Source organism: Phaethon aethereus, assembly GCF_964289735.1.
Source record: "Phaethon aethereus genome assembly, chromosome: 1".
Classification (NCBI taxonomy): Eukaryota; Metazoa; Chordata; class Aves; order Phaethontiformes; family Phaethontidae; genus Phaethon; species Phaethon aethereus.
This window is the reverse complement of record NC_138575.1, coordinates 119390388-119412820: the sequence shown is the minus strand read 5'-3', so window position 1 is coordinate 119412820 and position 22433 is coordinate 119390388. Positions and strand designations below refer to the sequence as shown.

The window sequence follows — 22433 nt, the reverse complement described above, 5'->3', positions numbered from 1 at the left end:
ACCCTGCCTTCCCAGTAAAGCTAACTGGAAACCACCAGCCCGGCATGTTGGGGGGGGGCGGGGAGGGGAGAAGACTCCCTCCTTCCTGAGGCAAATCCTGAGGGAAAGGGAAGCCAGGGTAATGCGGAACCGTGTGCCGCCGGGCAGCCCACCCTCCCCGGCACCAAACACCCTAGTGCCGCCGGCGGGGGAGCGGGCACTGCCCGCGGCCGCCTCTCTCCGGCTCCCCCTCTTCCCTCCACCCTAAACCGCAAGGCTCAGGGCCGGAGGAGGTTCTTCTCCCGGCCTGTCATCCCTGGATGCAAAGCTTTGGTTTTAAATGTATTTCCATCCGTACTTAAGACGATGAAAGATCAGGAATTTGCTGTATGCATTTAAACGTTGCTCTTAATAAGCAGAGTGTGCAGGAGCGCACGCCCGGCCTGTTTAAGGAAGACAGACACATAAAACACACCCGAGCTGTGGGTATAAACCTGCTCTCGGGGTCGTCTTGTTTCTCTCGAGGATCAGTAGGGCTGGAAAAGCGGGGACACATTCGGCAGCATCTCGAAACGTGCCACTTTCCTTCCCTCCTAAATCAAAGCCACTGGGGCGGGCGGGGGGGGCACGTTCCCCTCAGCAAGGTCCGGAGAGCGGCCCCCCGAAATTACGACGCGATGTTTCTCATCGGGAAGTTTCCCGATGGGGGATAATGGCTGGAAATTGCAGCGGGGCAGCGCCTCGCTGCCCCTGGCTCCCCCTGCTCGGCGTGCCTGGGGATCCCACGCTCCGGGAACCCCGGCTGTCCCTGGCACGGCTAGTACTTGCTCTCGAAATTACTGGATTAGATGGCCATAACGGTAAGCTTTTCTCGGTTTGGGAGTGTTTTGCGGTTTTGTTTGTTTTGTTTTTTTCCCGCCCCCTCCCCTCATATTTTATTTATTTATTTTTAATTTGCAGGCTTTTAATAAAGCTCCTTAGAAACCTCAACGGACAGCAGACCTTCCACTTCGGAATTTGCTAATTCCTTCATACACACCCCACCTCCCCGTCCGGAGAGGCACAAACAAATGACAAAGGAGGGAGCTGGGCTTTATTTAGCCATCCGCAGACACGGACCAGCCTTTCATTTCACGCGTCCCATCAGCTCAGCGGCGGCACGGAAAGGACGGGCGGCCGACGACTCCCCACGCCGGTCGGCCGGCTGCCTCCCCTCGCCCACAGCGGCCCCAACCGTGCGTCCTTTCACGCTCGGGGGGTAGGTGCGAGGCTGGCCGGGGCGGGGGTGTGTATGGGTTTTTTATCCACACCCCCGAGGGAAGGAGAGAGAGAGGGAGCTGCAGGAGCCACCGCGGCCCCGCACGGCCGCCGCCGGGGAGCAGCGGGGTCCCGGCCTCGCCTGGGGGGGCCAGTTTGGTCTCGGAGTGGCCCTCCCCGCTCTCCTCAGCCCCAGGGGAAAGCGGGAGAGCCTCGCTGAGAAGCCAACGCGCCTGATTTCCCAGCCTGCTTCCCTACCTCCAGAAGAGTCCAAACAAACCAAAATAATAGTAATTAATAAGAACACCCATGCTATTTCCACACACACCCCTCCCCGCGAGGCCGTGCCGAGTCCCCTCCGCGAGCAGACGGAGCACATGGGGCAGCAGAGGAGGCGGGGGGCGAAAGGGAGAAGGTCTAACCAAGGCTAACCAAGCGGCTCTGCCCCTCCGCCGCAGCCCGCCCGTCTCCCCGCGCAGCCCGTACCCGTGGGGGCAATGCGGAGGGGGGTGGCTCCTCTTCCTAAGGCGAGGCTGCGACAAGCTGTTTTCGGGTTTGGGCCCCAGAGGAGCAGAGCTGCTCCTTGCAGCCCACCCTCCGCACGGCACCCCAGCGGCAAAGCCGCGGCTTTCGGGCAGCGCAAGCGCTGCCTCCCCTTCCCGGGTGAGCGGGCTGCTTTCCAGCCCCGGCGGCTTTTCCACCCTCGTTTGCCACCCGATGCCGGGCCCCCTGCAAACATATCCCCCCCTCGCTTCCTCCCGGGACGTAGCGGCGATGCGGAGTCGTCCCGGGGTACGTGGTGCACCCCTTGGGGTGGTTACCTTCGGGGAAGACGGCTCGCATTTTCAGGTAGCTGGTGGTGAGGCGGATGATGGACGCCTTGTCCAGCTGAGAGGTGATGGCCGAGGGCAGGGGCAGGAGTTTGGCCAATTCGTAGAATTCTCCATTTTCTTTTTCCCGTCTAGTCTTTGCCGCGTTCTTGGATTTTTCCTTCATCGCGACTACTGCAAGGCGAAGATGACACTGGCATATTAGACCCGATTCTTCCGAATTGCAGGGAGCATGGATTTCAGCTTCAGAGTTAGTATTTTCGTTTAAGGAAGGGAGGGAATTCACCCAAATCAAATCAAATAATAATTAAAAAATGATAAAAGGGAAGAAAAAAAGGGGAAAAGGGGAGGGGAAAAAAAAAAAAGCCAAACCAACCAAACAAAAACAACAGCAACAGAAATGGTGCGAGGAGGGGGGAGGCGATCTCTGAGCCACAACCAGGCAAGCCGCTCGGGAGAAGGCAGTTCTGCTCTGAGCCTGCAATATCTAGCGCTTCGAAACCGAGACTGAAAGACCTACACGAACCACCGTCCTCTGTTTGCAGCGGGAATCGGGTCTTCTCCTCAACGGGGAGCAAATCACTGTGTTTCCTTCACTGAAGGATTTCTTCTACTCAATCCTTCCCCGTCCAAAAATAAGAATAATAATAAAAAAGTATTAAAAATAGACCGTCCACGCAAGAAATCATTGGGCTAAACAGGCTGAACCATTTTTGGACACTTTGTCTCTTGAAAAAGGGGAAGAAAAAAAAAAAGAAAGAAAGGAAAGGAGAGACCGCGCTGCTCGTTTAACGAAGTGCAAAACGATCTGGTCCCGGAGACCGAGCTGCCGAGGAGACGACGAGCCGGCGAGGCAGCCCCCCGCTAAACGACAGTCAAAGCCGGTGCGGGGGGAGCGGTGGGCTGGAGTGCTCCGAAATCACAAGCTGGCATGTCCTTCAGAACGCTTCCCTCTCGGCGGGCGGCGACGTGTCGTGCGGCAGAAAGACGCTTTCCCCTGTCCCCGAGGGGCTGCTTCAGCGCCGGGGTGCGGGGGGCGCCCGGCCCGGCGGGGCGGCGGCGGGGCCGGGCTGGCGGCGGGGCGGCAGGCACCGGGGGCGGCTGGCGGCGGGGCTGCTCCCGCCGCTCCAGCCGCTGCGCCCAGCTCCAAATGTGGTTCTCATGCGGAGTCAAATTAAAGGATCCGTTTTCCTCGGGACCAGTGCCACTTCAGCGTTGCCTCTTTCCAAACAAGTCCGAGCGCTGGCAAAGGCGCGGCTTTGATTTTGTTGGGTTTATTTATTGGTTTCTTTTCCACCCCCCCCCTCCTTTTAAAGAAAAGGAATTTGCAAGATCAGGAATTGTTTCCTTTTTTTAATTATTATTATTTGTCACGTATTTAAAGAGCAAAGCGAGGCTCTTTCGCATAGACATGCCTTTCAAAGGCGAAGGGAGGGTTTGCTACATTCACCTCCCGCAAGGAGCAGCGATCCTCACCATACGGCAAGGATTGAAGGTAAAATTCCCCTCCTCTCGGAAATCCTAGCCGCCACGCTCCTCGCCTTGAAAGCACCGATATCTCCGCTTATTTTTTTCTTTCCCTCCTTTTTTTTTTTTCTTTTTTCCCAGGGGCAGGAGGAGCGCTGAAGTGGACCCCTCGGTTAATTCTTTAGCAAAGGCTGCAGAAAGCCAGGAGAGCCTCAAGAGGGGAGGGGATAATGTATCCGTGACGTGTCCTCCCGCGCAGCGCCCTCCGAGGGACCCAAATACAGGGGAGCAAGGAAAGAGCCGCAATTAGCACTTGCCATGGGACGGGAGGCCGCGGCGGGGGGAGCCGGGGGCGGGAGCCCTTTGCTGCGGCAGCCCAAGCCCGCTCCCCCCGCGCCCCCTAAGCGGCCGCGGAGCGCCGGCGGAGACCCGCGGCCCCCTGGCCCTATAACCTGCCGTCGCTCACGTACCCGCTTGCTGCACCGGCCGTGACCCCGCGGCGCTGAGGGGGGCCCTCGTACCCCCACCCGGCACCCCGCTGCCGGCGGGGGCCGGGGCACGGACATACGTGGGGCCGCGACAAGCGCGGGCCCTCCATCTCACCAGACCTACTGCACCGCCATTAATTCACCCGAACACTTTCCCCTCTTGTTTTTGCACGGGATAAAAGGGAGGAAATGTACCTGCACACACATACATATGTGTGTGTCTATCCTATACATATATCTCATAGATATACGTGCATATATAGCACGAATTTATACTATATCTACACATTCCATACATTGTGTATACACATTACGCGTGTGCCTATGTATGTGTACATCGGGACGCCGATGACCAGGGCTTAGCTCCGCAGCCGCCGAAAAAGCTCTCCGGGGGAAGGTGAAGAAACTCCCTGAGGCCCCGGGCTTTGCCGGCGCCCCCCGCCCCCCCCCCTTCCCCTCCTTCCCTCCTTCCCTGCGGCGGAGACCCGGCGGCGGCCCCACGCACCGCGGCGTGGGCAGAGCCGGAGGGACAAGGCGCTCACAGGGATGTCACCGCGCAGGGCTCGGGGCCACCTTTGCAGAGGTTGCCAAAGCGGCCTCTAAACAAGAGAGATGCCCGGGTCCCCCCGTACCCGCCAGCGTCGCGTCCCGGGGAACAGGACGGCGCCGTGGCTGGCCTGGCTTTGACGCGGCCCCGACCCCACGGGACTGGCTCCGAGGGTCCCGCCGCGCTGCGGCGACGGGCACAGTCGTGGACACACACACACGCGCACCTACATACACCCACCCCCACGGGGAAGCGGCCCTGCCCAGCGCCCCTTGCAAAAAGACGTCCCGCGGGCCGGCTGCGCACTGACACGCGTGGCCGCAACCACGTTCCCGTCCGTGCCGCGGGGAGCTGGGCTGCAGCCGGCGACCGAAGCGGCGAGGAGAAAGCCTCGCTGGGTGCGAAGGAGGGACAAGAGCAGCGCGGCGGGCAGCGCCCGGCGAGACGCGGCTCCACAGCCGCGGACACGGCGGGGGGCGCCGAGGGGGATGGGATCGCCCATTTGCAAAGCACAACGCGCCGGTCCTTAATATTAATCCCCGGGAGAGGCCTGGCCGGCGGGTGAGTGTGTTTGCTTAAGCTCGCCCGCCCCTCCGTAATTATCCTATTACAGCAGAAAGGGCCTGGCCCGGCGTTGCCGAGGGAAAGGCCACGCTCTTTAACCTCCCCACGGCCGGCGGAGGCCCCGTCTCCGCGGGCGGGACTTGCGCGGCCTCCCGCGCCGGTACGGCGGCCCCGGCTCTCCGCGCCTGGGGGTGGCGAGCAGGGAGGCTGGGGCACCTCCTGCCTCTGCCTGCTTGAAAGGTGGGGCGGAGGCTTGGAGAGGTGCCCCGACGGGCCCCGGGCTCTGCCCGCACGGCCGCTTGCCCCGTCCCGTCTCAAATCCGCCCCCCTCCCGGTTCAGGGACCCGGCGCCGCGCCCGGCCCTTGGCTGGCGCTTCGGGGGGAAAGCGGGTTTTTGCAGGGAGCGCACCGGGAACCGGCTCTCTGCCCCGCCGTCCCGGGTGGGTTTTAGGCTAGAGCTGGCTTCCAGTTCAAGGAAACCTGAGCGACACGCTGGCACATGGGAGCCGGGGCGATGCGACACGTTTCACGCTCCTGCGCTGCCCTTTCTACCCGCAAAACAGGAGCAGCGCCGTACCCCTCTCGCAGGGACAACCGTCTCGTGGGGATACCCCTCTCGTGGGGACACCCCTGTCGCAGGGACGTTTGGCTTGGGGACGGCAGACGTAGCCGGCGATTAAACCCGCCGCTGTATTTTTCTTCTTACGGACTCATGCTCCGGCTGGGACTTTTCGCCGAGCAACATAAACCAACATGAATCTAGAAAAAAACCCAGCCAAACAAACAAACAAACAAAAACACCAGTCGAAAAGAAACTTCAGCCTTTCGGGGAAATTCTCAAAATTCAATACAACCTCCGCCCGCCGCCGAAACCGGACTCGTTAGTCGAGGTAAAAAAAAAAAAATATACCGGGGGAAAAATATATTTTTTTATATATATATATGAGGAGAAGTAGCTGTATTTCAAGGCAGGTCGTAATGGGTCCGATACAACAAGCTCCGCGATGGCTAACGCCTAGAAGGAAACTTTTCGGGACATTTCGGTGTCCTGTAAATAATACATAGGGACGAGTGATTTGGTCTCAAAGGAAAGGGAGAGGGGAGCGCGTTACGTTTCTAACAAATTGCGGTGGTTTGGAGAAAGGGCAGGTTTGCGAATGTTTGCAACATAATCGCGACAAAAAAAAAGAAAAAAAAGAAGTAAAAGACAAATCAAGTTGTTACAAGGGTGGCCCAAACCTATCGAGGTGGATTCGCAGTATTCAACTCGGTGAGTCCGAGGTGGCTGCAGGGACCTTCGGGGAAGGGCTTCCCTCCGTCCGTTTGAATAAGAAACTCCACGCCAGGGACGAAAATAAATAAGGAAAATAAATAAAACTATTTATTGTTTAAATGTTTAGATCTCATTTTCACTTATGCGTTATTATTGAATCTCAAATTGGGCGCACACAAAAAACACTGTTATTTAAAAACCCTTTTCCTTCATTCGAGCAGGAAAACTTCAGCGGGTGGGAGGTGAAGGGAGAGCGTTTCTTTCTCAGGTGAGCTGTAACGTAGGGCAATACTTCGCTTTGTTTTTGGTGTTGTTGGGGGTTTTTTTGTGTGTGTGTTTTTTTATTTCCTGAGGGTTTGAACTAAAAATGGAAAATAAATGGGAAAACGTGTGGGGCAAAAGACCCCAAACAACCCACTCCCCCACGAAAAAACTCCACCAGCAGCTCCGCCGCCGCCCGTCGCGTATAGCCCGGCTGCAGCGCGCCAGGGGTACCGGGGTTGCACGGAGAGGCCAAGACCTTGCGCGCCCCGCGGGGTGTGTGTGTGTGGGGGTACGTGGGTGGGCGACCGCGGGGTATAACCCCGCGCCCCGCCGCGGAGAGAAGCGTGTGGCGGGGGCAGCCGGCCGCTCAGCTCACGCGTGTCCGCGTCGCGTCGCGGCGGCTGCCGGCTCTGGGGGCAAACCCGAGGGGCTTATTTCACGCCGGGGCGCGGAGGCGAGATCCGGGGCGAGGGGGAGGCGCTGCAGAAGGAGAAGCTCGAAACGAGGGATTTAACGCCTTTGTTTTCTTCTTCTTTTTTTTTTTTTTGGGTAATTTTGAAGGAGACGCGAATAGCGTCTCGCAGGCGGAGTCGATCCCGGGACAGGCGGGAACCCCCTCCGGTGCGCGGTGGGGTGGGCAGCCCCCCGACCGCTCCCCTCCCTCCCCCTGCCTGCTCCGCCCGCCCGCCCCGGGCGGCCGGACCCCGGCGGCGGCTCCGTCCGGGAACCGGGGGTGGGGGGTGTCCAGGGACCCTACGGCGTGTTTCTGGGGGGGAAAGAAGGGCCCAGGCAGGGGCAGGCGGCAGGCCTGGGCTTGTCGTCCCCCCCCTCCGTGTCCGTGAAAGCGGTCCTGGGGCCACCCGGTCATCTCTTGCGCCAGAGCGTTGCAGGGCCCTGGTGTGGTCCTTCATGTTCGTGGAGTTTTCCCGTGTTTCTGGGTCTCGTGTGCTTGTGATAATTACACGCAAGTGCTGAGCGGGTCCAGGCTGGGGAAAACACGGGCTGCGGGGCCAAGCGCAGTGCAGGTCTGAACTTCAGAAGTCTGATGTGCTTAGCTAACGTATTAACTGTGAGAAATACCACCAAGCTCCTCGGGAAAGAAAATATCATCAGATATTTTAACATTTACAGGCTGCAACATCAGCACTGGTATGAGCTCAAGAACTAGCAGCGCTTATCGTCCTCGGAGGAATCCCTTATATTTTTTTTTCCTGTAACTACTGTTCCCAAGCGTAGATGTATACACACACACGCTCACACACACAAATCCTATAAATGCTAATAAAACAGATTCCTCAGGATTTGTTTAACTTTCCTCGGCACCACAATCTTATATTGATATTCAATGGGGTTACTAGTGTGCATGAGGATTACTAGTTAAGTATAGACCGCAGGATCAACCTTCTAGTATGCCACTTGAACATGTCCTTACAAATAAGTAAGGTAGGAAACGTAAGCATTGACAATACGATTAATTTGCCCTGAATACTTGAAAGGAAAAAAGGAAGTTCAATCATGGTGCTAGAATTATTAAACTATGCAGAATTGAGGCCTCCGGTTGCAGGGGATCGTTTTCAGCTCTTTACTTGAAACTGTGTTACTGCTATTGTCCAACCTTTGCTGGCCACATGGGACAACGTTTGGCAATTGGACAGAAAATTATTTCTACTGGGCATGAACTGGAAATATCCAGCTGGGGTGTGGATCCCATTTCTAATCAGAGTGGAGGGAAGGAAAACTCAACACTCTTTTCTCATTACAGCGTTTTTAGAGTTTGTCAAAAGTGGCTTGAGCTAACTATCCAGAAAAATACCTGCTGTTTAAAAATGAAATAAGGATGTTTCTTTTCCTTAGAAGTAGTAAATTTGTTTGTTGTTTTTTTTTTTTTCTGTACATGATGTAGAATAGGGTACACGATGTACACAATGTACAGTGCCTGCACATAACATATAGCAATAGTATAGGCATGCAGCACTGCAGGAGCTGTCAGAGTTGACGGACTGATCCAAATGGATTACATTTGCAAAAAATATGTCTAAGTTAAAAACACTGAATGCTCATGTTTGGGTCAGGTTTTCAATTTCAGTTTTCTAAGGAGAATAAAGTTATTTTGTCAAGGCCAACTTCAGGTTTTTTTTTCCAACTGGACCTGGAATTTGATGAATTTTCTGAAAGTATATTCATAAAACTCAGATAATTGATATTAATTACGATGCAAAAACTTTTATGGCCAAACATTCGCTTCTGCTAATATAAGCTGCAAACCATATTTCTTTTAACTCCAGTAGATAGTTTAAAAGGTGAAAGCTGTCCTTGGGAACAGGAGAGGGAACGTATCAATCACAGAGAGGAAGCTTCTAGGCTGAAGAAGTAGGAAAAAGCTAGTATGAAAAGAACACAGTGGAGCATTTTTGCTCTATTTGTCTGAAATCCTTTGAACATTATGAAAGTCAGTGTAAGTATTTTTATTTACTTTTTTTAAGTTATGTTCAGTGACTTGAACTCGTTTTCTCAGTGGCCCTCAGCTTGTATGAATAGTGTGACTAATCTAGTGGAGATGAGTAATGGATCTGTGAGGAATAGAGGAATTCTGATGCAAAAACATCTCTCTGTTTTTTGGTGGTATTTTATGCTGCTTGGCATTCAATATATTATATAATGGCTGTCAGAAGAACTTTGGTAATACTTTACGGTAAAGTTTATAAATACTTTAGTCATGATTTAGAAATGATGAATGGAAAACGCTATTTATACATAATTATGTGATGTTTTACTATGTTCTAAGCACATTCATAAGCAAATGTACATGCTCTGGCTAATTACTGTGCTTTGGTTTGTTGTAACATCCTGATTCAATATTTTTGCATTTGTCCGTTAAACGCTTTCTAACACATGTAATAGCTTATTTCTAAATAGCTTTTTTACCATGTACGGGCAGAGAAATTTAAGTCGAGTAACCTCTTTACACAGGACTGGGACATTATTGCGAGGGAGAGGGGATGGAGAAGGGAAGCAGAGGTTCTAGTGAAGGTTGCTTTTGTGAACTTAAGACCTCAGCCCTGAAAATGAACGTGTACCAGCCATCTCTCCAAGCCATTAGCTTAAACCAGCATGGAATACTCGCAGCAGTGCAGCTTCAGCAAGGCACAACAAGGCACTGAGAAGAGTGGGAAGAGGGGTCTATCTCCTTGCTAGTGTGGTTGAGCTGATTGGGAAGGTCTGACATGGGCATGGGAAAAGCAAGGATCCACAAGCTCAGCTCCTGGGGAATTGGTAGTGTGGCTTCAATGGATGTGATTGCTTTTGGTTCAAAAGGCAGAGCAGACAACAGCCTCAATACCATGGTGTCTTGTTTGAAATGGGTTGCAAGTCTCACAACCTTCATCCTTGCAGAGTCAAGGCTTTGTGAGCGTGTGCAGAGCCCACGTGAGCTGACTTCAATGAAGGCAGAATGCGAGAGGTGTTCATCGCCTCTGCTCGTGTCTTTCCAATATAAAAACAGACAGTCATCGTCTTCTGGTCAGCATGAGCTTTCCCAACAGCAGTGAGACTGAAAAGTTATGCCATTTGGACAGTAATTGCCACAACACAATTACATTTGATGCCGAGACATTTCCAAAACATCCTGCATGGCCACACAAGACATTTGCTTGTATCAGTAACTCACCCTTCAACAAATTCCCATCAGCAGGTTCTGTATCTGAGCTGCTAGTCAATCAGCAAACGTATCTGAAAGTGGAGTTACTGTCAGTATAGGAAGTTACTGCTATTTCTCATTATTGTTTCCAGCTTTGGCTGTAACTTCGCATGCCTTTTTCCTTTTGTCAGGGTTCATATCATCAAGGTTGCCATGTATTTATTACAGGAACTCGGGATATGTTTGATCTTAACCGAACAAAGATGACCTAAGTTCAGTCTCTGTTAACATCAGGAAGATACTCAGAAGATACTGCCCTCTAAAATGATCTGTTTGACCTTTAGACACTGATCCTGAAATTTGATCCTGAGGACCCACCAATACCAAAGAATTAGACACTTCAGTCACTGGATGCCATTTGAATGTGCTCTCAGTTTCGGAGCTGAAGGCCAGATCCAGAAAGGGACTCGGGAAGAATGCAGATGCTGAAGTCTAAAATGGGAATGCTGAACACTTCCACTCAGTTTCTGGCTAATTATGGATATATCTAAAGCCCAGTTTTCAGCGTTTCATCTCCCCAAACACACCCCTGGTAGCACCTCAGCCTCAGTAGGGCAGAGCCAGCATAGTACCTAATGCAGACCTAGGAAGCAAGTATTTCTCTGCTCCTCCCCTTTGATCTGTGCCCAACACAGTCAATGAATACACCGTGAAAACGTGCTGACAGCTTCTTCTCCTCCATGATCAACAGGAGAAGATGTCCTCGTTTTATACACAAGATAGGTGAGTCAGATACGATGGTGAATATCCAGGCTCAATTCCTTCCTTTGTCCAAAGGGATGCAACTGCAGGCTTCTTGTCTATGAAGAGTATGTCTGAGGTATCAGACCATTGCCCACTTGAGTGTGTGTGTGGCATACCCTCCTACTGAACTGACTTCACTGTGCATAGAGGAATCAAGATTTACTGGGCAAGGGACAAACCTTTGTTGTCTTTTCAGGTGGCTTTTTCTTTGTTTTAAATGTGTATTTTTTGGGAACAGACATTTCACACAAATTTATTAAACATCTTTGAAATATGATGAGATGCAAGCCTCCGTTCTCCCAGACAACTGCCCTGCCAAGCAGGCTAGGGTCATATTCTTTTTTTCTTCCTTTCCTTTAGTTTTTCTAGGCAGAGCAGCCCAGTCTGAACTGGACTCAGCAATTGCGAGTCTCAGCCCCATTTATATCCTGAAATGGGGATATTGTTGAAAAGATGTTGTTGAAAAGATGGAGATGGAAGTTTGAACTTCCTCAAAGGCAGTTGAACTTTCCTCTTATTTCATGAATGCAGGACCACTGTGTGGTATGGCAGGGAGATGAGGAAAACTGGTGCTCTGCTCCCAGTCTTTACTTGCCTAAACAGTGTTTTCTTTTGCTTTTTCTCTTAAAAACACAAACTGAAATACTCCCCCCGCACCCCCCCCCCCAAAAAAATAGAAAAAGAAAAGGTTAGAAGAAAATGCAAGTCAGGGAACCTCATGATGAGGAAGATGTCGAAGTCTGAGGTAAGAAAGCGGCTTTAAGAACCAGCCTGCTCCCTTAGCACCTCTCTCATGGCTAGCTTACATGTTTCACTGCTCAGCTTTTTTAAGCAGTCTCTTTGGAAAAGTCCGATCCCACAGCAGTTTAGTAGCTAACACTGAGTTTAGAAATGATGCTAGGATTTGGATTATTTACGAGGAGCTGCAACATCTATCTTTATGTCTCCAAAGTAATTTTTTTTGTATTTTCCTATTGAAAAAAGCCAAGAGAAATCTGTTTTTGCATTGCTATGGAGCAATATATGAAATTGTTCCACTGTTTTCTGCTGCTACTTATTAGGAGTTTCCAAACATTCCTGAGATCATCTGTTGTCATATGACCATCTTCATACAACCAACCCCAGCTAAATAATGTTCTTGGTCTGAAGTCTCCCAAATGGTGGCCACCATACTGCAATGGAAAGAAAGACACCCCCCTCCACCCCTCCTTCCCCTTAAACCTGTGGAGAATTTTCTTGCATCTCCAGAAATGCAATGTATTTCTTTTCTGAGAGAAGAAAACAGCAGATTCTCTCCATCAATAGAAACTGGTATATACTGTTGTCTCCAAACACCCTTTCTATCACTTCAATGGTTTCAGAAAGTCTTTTATCTCTTTGCCTCCTGCCACCCAACATAAAGGTCAAATTCAGAAAGTGTTTTTCTGCTCTTTTCTCCATTTTGAACTCAGAACCTTTTCTGTATGTTCCCCCCCCCCCCCGCCAAGCTTTCTCTGCTTCAGGATTTCTCCAGCACTGGAGACATGCTATTACTGTATCTTGGGAAACCTTCCTGCAGTGGGGATTGGCAGACAACTGTTTACCCTGAATAGATTGCAAGTATCGGACAGTGCAAATACTCACAGTGGGATTGATTACACCGATATCTCTAACCCTCTGAGCACATGCAGTGTGGACTAGATAGCTCAAAAAAAAAAAACCCAAAACCCACAGAGGGGATCTCAGACTGAGCTGAATATTTGTGCAATTAATACAAGATAAATATTCTCCCAACTGCCTACCAGTTCTTTAGTGACCATTAGAGACCCATTGCCAAGGAAGGTTGTACTCTAATTCCATGAACATATGGCATTTCAGGCAGGTCAGTAGGACGGACTTTAAACCGAGACGTATAAAAGCAAAGTCAGTGGAAATAGGAGCATGAAGAACACAGAGAACATTATTTATCATGAACGCTCGAGAGAATCAGCTAGAGAGCTGAAATGAATTTAGGGGGAGATAAAGCTGACAGATAAATCTTAGGCAAATCTAAGATGAGAGAACAGCATGATTGGAGAAATAAAATAGATGTGGTGATGATAGCTGCTAGAAGAGGAGTGAAGCTCTGCAGAAGTTCAAACCCATTTTCAATAAGATGTTTTATCTCTGGAGATTACTCAACCAGAAACTACAACTCCTCCGAGATTTGTCTCAACACCAGTAAAAATGCGCAGGTCTGATACTGCAAACAGGGTTCCTGTGAAGAGGCTAAACTCCTCATGAATCAACATCATGGTTTTCAGTATTAACATGGCTTTCAGTCAGAGGAGGCTTTTTCAAATGATGTAATGTTTGTAACTTGATATCCTGCTCCGTAATCCTAGCGAGCACGGAGATGTTGTGGAACCAGGCCATACTGGAACGATCTTTGTTTCCCTATGAGCTTTTGGTTACATGGCTTAATAATTTCTTAGGTTCAGCACCTAGGACACATAACTTAGCTCAGGAGCCTGATGTTTACTATTTAGTGAAACAGACCTGGTGCTGAAATACTAAAGGGGAGAACTTCAACCCTGCCTGCCTCAGTTCTGGTCCATCACAGATGTACGCTTTCCGTTTTGACGTCCTCTATTTTTGTAAACTAAATGAAGAAAATATCCAGACTGTGTATGCACATCTATATAAGCATATGCTTAATGTAGGACTTTTGATGGCTTGATTTTAACAATAAGGCAAGCTAAGGAAGGAGTTTCAACTCTTAACTCTAAATTTCCTGGGGTTTGACATATTAAATCAAATCCTTAAGGTCAGTTTACCAGAGTTTTTCTGTGCAAGTGTGTGATTTATGTCCTCTTTTTATTGCACGAACTTTTGTCTCAGTAGTATTTGATTTAGTCTGCTAATGGCTCTCGGCTGATTTTATTTTAGTATCTGCAAATTTTTGCACAGAAAGCTAGACAAATGCAGTGCAGGGGTAAATTAAATGGTGTAATTCAGTGAAAAAGCACGTTAGTAAGAGAACAAGATTTTAACTGTTGATCCAAAACAGCTCTGCATGTAAAAAATGGATCCTTGGTGTTTACTGTATACTATCTGTCTAAATACAAGGATTACTGTTTCCTCTGGTGTAGCAACTGGCTGGAGGTTCTCACTAGTAGCTGTTATTAGTAGCAATGACACATTAATTGAACTTCACTGCTTCCAGGTGTGTGGCACACTCCGGGGTCACCCAGTGCACTACAGTTTCATGTGTATTCAATTACTGTAGCGTTATGAAGGAATGCAACATGTCATGCATTAAAATGTCAATTACCACTTTTTATGGGATAGGGGGTAAAACAAACCAATCAGCTTTTCCCAGCGATGGTTTTGTCTGCTTGGTTGCTGTAAGCATCCAACGAAACATGCCTTCATCCTCTACCTCACCTATGCAAACAGAAGAGAGAGAGAGAAATGCCTTTAGAAATTACTGCTTGCTGTTAGGAATGGTTAGATTACTTGTGTATAAATGAGTGGCTCGGATGGATCATGCAGTGTTGTTATTAGTGATACATCATAGAATCATAGAATAGTTTGAGTTGGAAGGGACCTGTAAAGGCCATCTAGTCCAAACCCTCTGCAATGAGCAGGGACATCTTCAACTAGATCAGGTTGCTCAGAGCCCCATCCAACTTGACCTTGAATGGTTCCAGGGATGGGGCATCCTGTAATGAACAAATCAACAATGGTCCGCCTCAGTGATTTTGTCTGAGACACTGAAGGTCAGGGACACAAATTCTCAAGTGTCTTCAGGGACACAAAACCTCTGACACTCTACCCTCTATCCGAGTCAGCAACAGCATCTTTGCTAGACCAGATCTGGCTGAGCTTCGTAGGCTTTTCCAGCAATTTTTACAGTGTAAATGTCCACTCCACAGATACCCTAAGAAATGACCCCCTCTAAAGAGAAATGCCTTCTTTTATCAAGGTGTTTGTTCTCTCCAAGGATGTCTCTTTCCTGCTGTCCTTTTAGACATGTTGTTGTTGTTGGGAAATCACTTAAAATCCAACCTTTTGGATTAGATGGAAAGTGGAATCTTTGGAAACAAAAGGGAATGGAATAAAAAATATCTTTGCAATATTTTTATTGGGAATATTTTCACATCTTTAATTATGTTCCATGAAATTTCAGTGCTCACGGTCTTCTCTGGTAAAATATGTTTAAGATCTCTTTGAAAATTATTTCTTGGCTGTGAAGTTCAGTTTAAGGAGTGAATGATTACCAAGCTACGTGGGCCATGCCATGGTCAGCTGAATATTTATCAGTAGCATTTTTTTGTGTTGTTGCTTAAGTCGCAAGTTGTTGCTTAAGCCTTATATAAGTGAGATTTGTATACAAATCCTCATAAGGATCAAGAGAAGTAAATTACTAAATGAAGGTAGAGCTTTAGTTTAGAATTTAAACTGTGGAGCTTTTTAGCCCCTTTCCATGGACCTTCCTGACCTTGGAAGCTGGCAGGGGTAGAAACTTCTGCAGTGCTGGTAAGGACACTGGGCCAACCTCCTACGTCAATAACATCCAAAAGAAATATCGTAACGGATTCTAACTAGACCTTTCAAAAGCTATTGCAATGCAAACTAAGAGTGAACCTTTTATATGAAGGCCTGGGAACAGTGGAAAATAACGTGGTCTAAAGTAGTGCTGTATTCATGTGTAATGTTTTGTACCCCATTAAATTTCAATTGAATATGTTTCCTACAACTAGAGATTTTACCTGTGATTTTGAAAGTCATTATTGAGGAAAAAAAGCATCAGACTGGGGTCACAAACATACATCAGACCCAAGGCTAGGAATAACTACTGAACCAGGGTGCCTTAGTTTCCCCATTTCTCTGTTGGAAATGTCCCGTGAGAAAGTATCATCCCAGGGAGGCTCCTTGTCTGTCATACCGAAGGCATGTGGTATCCGGCTGTGGGATGCAGAGTTCAACCTAGGAATAAGACAATTTTTACTTAGGAATATGATAAATTTCCCATAACTTGAGACCTTTAAAATTTACTTGGGTGTGTAGCTATGTAGCATGTTGATTCAAATGCTCCAAGTCTTATTTCTAGCTCTTCAAATTTCATATCGCTCCCATGAGGCTAAACACACACAAGTCCCATAGGTGGCATCCGGTGGCCTGGATCCCATCAGAGATTCAGGGAGATTTCTGAGAAAGAGAAGAGGAAATTGTAATGATCCCTTCCGATCTTAAAACCTACAAAATTGTCTCAGATCATGCAGGAAGATGCTTACAAAGTTCAAAAAGCACTTGTTTCCCAGTCCCCTTTTTTATCCATGATCACGTACAATACCTAGGTAGCTATTGGCAGAAAACATATATAAGCTAAATAAATACATCTTGCCAATTTTAAGCCAAAAAAAAAAAAGGTTAAAAATGACCCCAAAACACGCTAGCAGTTCTTTAAGTCCCTTATTGTCAGAAGCAAATTTATTTTAATGGGTTCTTCGAAAGAATGCAGATGCCTGTAGAATTGTGTAAATCCTATCTTTTTAAAGATAGAAGGATAAACCCATTTTCACAATATATAAAAATATCTCTACACAGACAAGCATATATAAATACACATGTGAATGATAATGCAGAACATTATGTTGCACATCATGACTTTAGAAACAGCATAAATGGCTTTTTTTCATCTCTGTGTTTGTGAAAAAAATAAAACCCAAACCCTGTCAAATTCTAGGTCAGACAGCATTTAAAAATGAAAGTGCAAAATATAGACTGTGACCATGTCCTATTTATAAATATGTGCTATAAAAAGCCAGAATGTACACTTTGTTTTTAAATTCAATACACAAGGGGATATTGTTTTAAGTCGACATTCAAAGTAGCTCCCTTGAAAGATTAATTCTTAAAATGAAGAATAATACAGATAATTTGAATAGCGCCATTGAAAGGAAGGTGATTCTGAAGCAGCTTTTGGCTTTGCACAGTTGTGGTGAATTCTTTGATGCAACTATTTATTGCTGGCACAGATGAATGAACGGCACAACACGTTGCCCTGGGGGGTAGCAGAAGACAGATAAACCTCTCTGGAAAATGTTCATGCCCTCTTACTTCAGGTGTTTAGCCTAGACAGTTAAGTTAAGAGTGTGGGTACCCAGTAAGAGCCATCAAGAACACTATGCTTGATTCCTCAGAGCACCTACATTAGGGATTTTGCCTGAGCTTCTGTCTTAGTCCCTCTAAAATATATGCCTCTCAAAGGATGAGACCCTTTCTCCCCTCAGTGAAATCCTGCCATCTCATTTCTCTCACTTCAGCAGAGAAGTTTTTCTGCTCCATCAAATACCTATTCTGTCATTGTGTTTTGGGAGAAGACCATCCATCTATTAAGAACTGGACACAGGCAATTCGGACGAGAAATGGTGATGTATTTTGTACTCTGTTGACTGAGGCCTCTGTGCGGGCAGAATATGCCTAATTTTACGTGGTCTCACTGACTGCTGGGACTGCTGACATGATTAAAATTAAGCGCATGCTTCAGTCCCTCCCTGAATCAAAGTTTAAACGAGATCTGAAATGGTTGCTTGACTTTACATCACATTAACATTAGCAATTTCCTGACTATTGTTTTTCTTCCCCCACAGTGGTGACTTTTCCAAAATAGATCCCTCATCTGACTGTAAAGGTAAATGAAAATCAGGCCCATTAAATTTACTGTCTGTAAAGCACTAATGCCTAACAAACAGTATCTTTACATTTAGATGGCATTTTTATCCTGAGGAATCTCAAATCACTCTATAAACCCTGACCTTGATCCTAAAGTCACTTACATACGTGAGCAACTTTAGATTGCATATCGAACAGGATTACACAGAAATGTAAAATTACCCATAAGCTTAAGTGTTTGTGTATTGAAGATCTTAATGTTTAAGTGTCACTCTGGACAAATGTTATTAAGATTGTACTTTATGCACAAACGATTAACATGTTACATTAAGGGTTCAACCCGCTTTCAGAAGAGTATGCTCTTTACCATATACCAAATAGCGTTTCTTGTCTGCATCCTCACAGCTGTTGCCTTTGTCCTTTTAAAGAAATGCGAGTAATTCCAGGATTAGCAACTGTCACAAGAAAAGTGTTAATGAAAATCAGAACTGCAAGTCACATAAACTGGCTATCATTTAGGGTTTCTCACATTATATTCTCAAATACTGTAAATGCCAAATTAAAATTCGCTAAGCGTGTGATGACATCTGGCTGTTTTGCCAGATTTCATAGTCCTATTACGTTGACTAATCTGATGAAAAGGTAAATTGACCAGTTCCATAACAATATCGCTCATAAATATAACTCCTATAAATTCTCTTTGACTGCAGACTCTACGTAATATCTAGACAAGGCATTCTGATTTAGAAAGAAGCTTCTCTCAGGTTGTTCTGAAATGGTTATTTTGTAAGTTTTACTGCATTCATCACCCTCTTGGCAGTTGCTCTTGCCCTTATCTTATAAATAAACTACTAAATAACCCACCTTTTTTTTTTTTTTAATTCTAAGTTATAAAAGCACAGGATTTAAAAGAATCTCTTGTATCAGAAGGCTGAGCCTTTTTTATTGCAGACACTTAGATTATGTAGCCTTTTCACAGGCTGACCACAATGCAGCTTAAATGTAGCCAGGTAACTTTTTAGCCCATTTGCAATCCCCCAATCCTTTTGCCAGTAAATGTCTGTCACCTTCCAGGTACAAGGTGACAGCATATTTACACAGGACACAGTGGTTCTTATATGCCAGGCTGAGAGAGAATTGCCTTGTAGGCTGCTACTTAAATAAACCTTTAAGGAACGGATTTCTATATACTGTCTTTAGGGTTCCTTCAAATTAGCAAAGTAGCACGACATCATACCCATCTGTTCAAAGTCTAGAACATGCTGTAAAATACCTGTTGACGTACTCAAAAGAAGTGCCCCGATGAAGGCCGACTTAATAATTTTGAAGCAAGATATAAAAGCCAGATTCTTCTCTATTATTTCTTTCATTCATCTTGACACTTGACAACCCTGCCTCTGTTATGGTCAGCATGGGATTTGCTATTTTACTCTTGTTGGACAGCATTGCTCATGGTGGGAAAGATTCTGAGATTAGCAACCACCTTTGAAAAAGAAATACCCTTCCCTCCCTCTCCTTCACCAGGTCAGTCAGCCGTTTGTTCAGTTCCACATGTTCAGAGCAATGCCTCCTACCGAAATGTAACTAAAACAATGTGACAAAACCAAAAAAGATTCTGTATCAAATGTTTGTCTTATGGAAATTCAATGCAGTAGAATTTGGTCATTATTTAACTTGCATAGCTTAGGATCCAATGAACAACAAGGGCACTCATACTATTATTTTACTAAGCATTACTGTTTAAAAAATATATATTTTTATCCAAGAGAAAAATATTTGATGCAATTGTATTCTATTTGCCTCACTAGAAAAAAAAGTTTGTCAAAATCATCCAGATAAAGTGTCTTCTTCATTTGCCTTATATTACGTATTATTTCACACACCACATAAAATACACTTATATATCTGGAGGGCTCTGTTTGTATTCAGAACTGATGCATGTGCTAGATGCCTATTATTCTACTCAAGCACTTCTCATTATTCCATTTAAGTACTGATCACTCAGCATGGTCCAAAGATAAGATAAAAATCAGCTTTATTTCTTATTCTGAGAAAAGCTGACATCAAGATCAATAAATCCTGACAGAGCTATTAACATTTTAATGAGTTACTCAATAATATTCTAAAGATGTGCTGGCAAGTCAAGCCTCCTTTGATTAAGGACAAATTTCTTAGACTACTGTAAATATATATTTCAAGGTCCAGAATGTAAAGCTGTCACTTGTCAATCAAGAAAAAAGGGCAAAAGTCATGACTAAGGAAGCTAAGGAAAGGGCTGTCCACATGATTATAATGATTACTGTACACGATGGAACTTTTTAAGATGTCATTCATCTTAACCAAACAGAGACAAATATTAGTTGTGGGCTTGTGTGTTTGGTTGTCATACAATTGAAGAAGCGTCTATGACTTCCTCCTACAACGTATAGAAACCCAACGATGTTGAGAGCAGTTGGACGTGTCTATACACGGTTGAATGGAACAGCAAATATGGGCAGTAAGTCAGCTGAATGGGAAAGCAAGTGTCTGTGCAAACTCTGCCGAGCCTCAAGAAAAAAACACAAGGGACCAACGGGGTGGAATATACTTGTCTAAGGGTGAATTTTTCCCTTTAGACTGTGCAATTTAATTGCACTAAAGAAGTGAGTCAGGATTTGACCTAAAGGAGAGATGTTACTTGACATAGTGTTAAACATTGCAATAAACCTGTTGTCAGGATCATGCTATTGAACATAATGCCAATAGGTTACAGGAAAATCCTGGCTGAGTTGCCATGCTTACAGAATATTGATTTGAGTGCAACATTTTAATAAACAAATATGAATCTTTGAACACAAAGTCAGACGTGACTTTTCTAATGGAGGCAATCCAATAGGATCCAAAGTACTGCAATGAAGCTGGGCACAGCAAAGGGGATCTCCATGAAGAGATAGGATAAAGCTGGATAGGTCATATAAAGTTACATGAGCAAGTCTTCCCTCTAAATATGAACATACAGAAACGTGAATCATGAAACCAGCCAAAAAGTAACTTGTGTTTTTAGATAAGGCCCTCCTCCGTGGGCCTGCCTTGCAATGAAAGCATTCATTGATTTCGGTAGGAGGCATTGCTCTGAACATGCAATGAGACTCTCCTCAAAATACAAAAGAAAAAGGCTGCAAACACAGAAAGAGCAGGAAAATGCTCTCAAATACTTAGTGTAATTGATGATAAACTCCTTGAAGATGGCTCATGATGTTCAAACACCTGAGTTTCCAGTTCATATTTTAAGAAATATATATTTGTGATCAAGAACTGCAAAAAAATCAAAGACATTCTTTCTGCACCAGCAGAGGATGCCTAAAACATGGAATTGAAGCTCTGGAGTTCAATGACCAGAATACTTACAGTTCCTAAAACTTAAATTTACATGAAGACTCGGAACTGTCTTACCCAGTGTGGAGCACTGATGCTTTATAACAAAGAAAATTTCCTGTAAAAGAGATCAAGGAAAAGGAAGAAAAATGAAAAAAGGAAGAAAAATTTTAATATGCTTCCGAGTCTATGCTAGATTCTTTCTGTTATAATTGCCCATATCTATGGGTTTAAAATGCTACTATATGAAAATGCTCTATTAATTAATCTCTTGATAACTTCTCACAGGCATCTTGCTCAGAAATGAGGAGTGCTAGGACTTCACAAGCAAACAGGTCATGCAGCCATCGAGTGAATTGAACTCCATCACACTGCAGAGGGAAATATTCCAGATTTCTTCTCTTCATGCTTTCTATATATATTATATATAATGTGTGTACATGTGCGTAAACAAAACAGAAGAGATTCCAGGATTCCAGGAGCAAAATGAATAACATTGGTATTCATAAAAACATTCAACAACCGAGGCCTTGTTGCAATCAAGTTGCTGTTGGCACTCATTAATAGACATGACATTTATTTACCTCTCTGACGGCTTCAGTGCCTCATGACATAAAACAGCATTTACAGGTCTAAGCCTTGAAAACAAAACCCCTAGGAGAGTCATGAATGCCACTTCAGTATATTGGGCAGGTGGCAAAGGGATGGATGTCACCCAAACCCATTGATATGCTCTCATTTTTTTCTTTATTTTTTGAAACTTTGGTCAGGCATTCATGGTGCATAAATATCAACAGTCAGGAATAACTTCATACATAGCTGTATTTTTTTAAATTACTGTTTTGACTGAAAGGATTGTTTTGCAGTCTATGCATGGATAATGCTGAAGATTTGCTTGGTGAAGCAGAGTGTGTTGTGAAGATTGCTTACTCTTTTTTTCTACTGAAGTTCTTGCACTGAATGGGATTATCCATGTCATCTAAAGGTGAGGATCCCGTCCACATTCATGTAGAGACTGGATAATATAAAGTTCCTCCCCACATAACTTTTTAGGTGCATAAAGTCTTCGAGACCCCTAAATCCCTTATTTTGCAAATGGCCAGAATGGCCGCAATCCCCACAGAGTTGTGCAGGTTGAGTTCAGGCCTTTCCTAGGAGCTACTGAATAATTTTATCCAGTGCAAATGTCATGTATAATGTATAAGCAAGACTAAGAGCTGGGCTAAGTCCTTGTCTCCGTCTTCCCACGTGAAGAGTCCATGCACCTGATTAGAGCATCATGGTCTTTCTTAACACAATGACTCCTGAAGGCTTTTTGTGTGTGTGTGAC

At 46.1% G+C, this 22433-nt stretch overlaps 1 protein-coding gene across 1 annotated transcript in view; it reads right to left on the bottom strand.

The window, feature by feature from the left end:
- SIM2 (SIM bHLH transcription factor 2) overlaps window positions 1–4091 on the bottom strand; it is a gene marked incomplete at its 3' end in the record, with an annotated part of 60144 nt that extends 56053 nt beyond the window's left edge. Inside the window, exon 1 of the mRNA XM_082009406.1 lies at window positions 2058–4091. Within this exon, the coding sequence (XP_081865532.1) occupies window positions 2058–2232 (175 nt within the window). The 5' untranslated portion in view covers window positions 2233–4091. The remainder of the gene's footprint in view (window positions 1–2057) is intronic.
- Between the last annotated feature and the right edge of the window lie 18342 nt (window positions 4092–22433).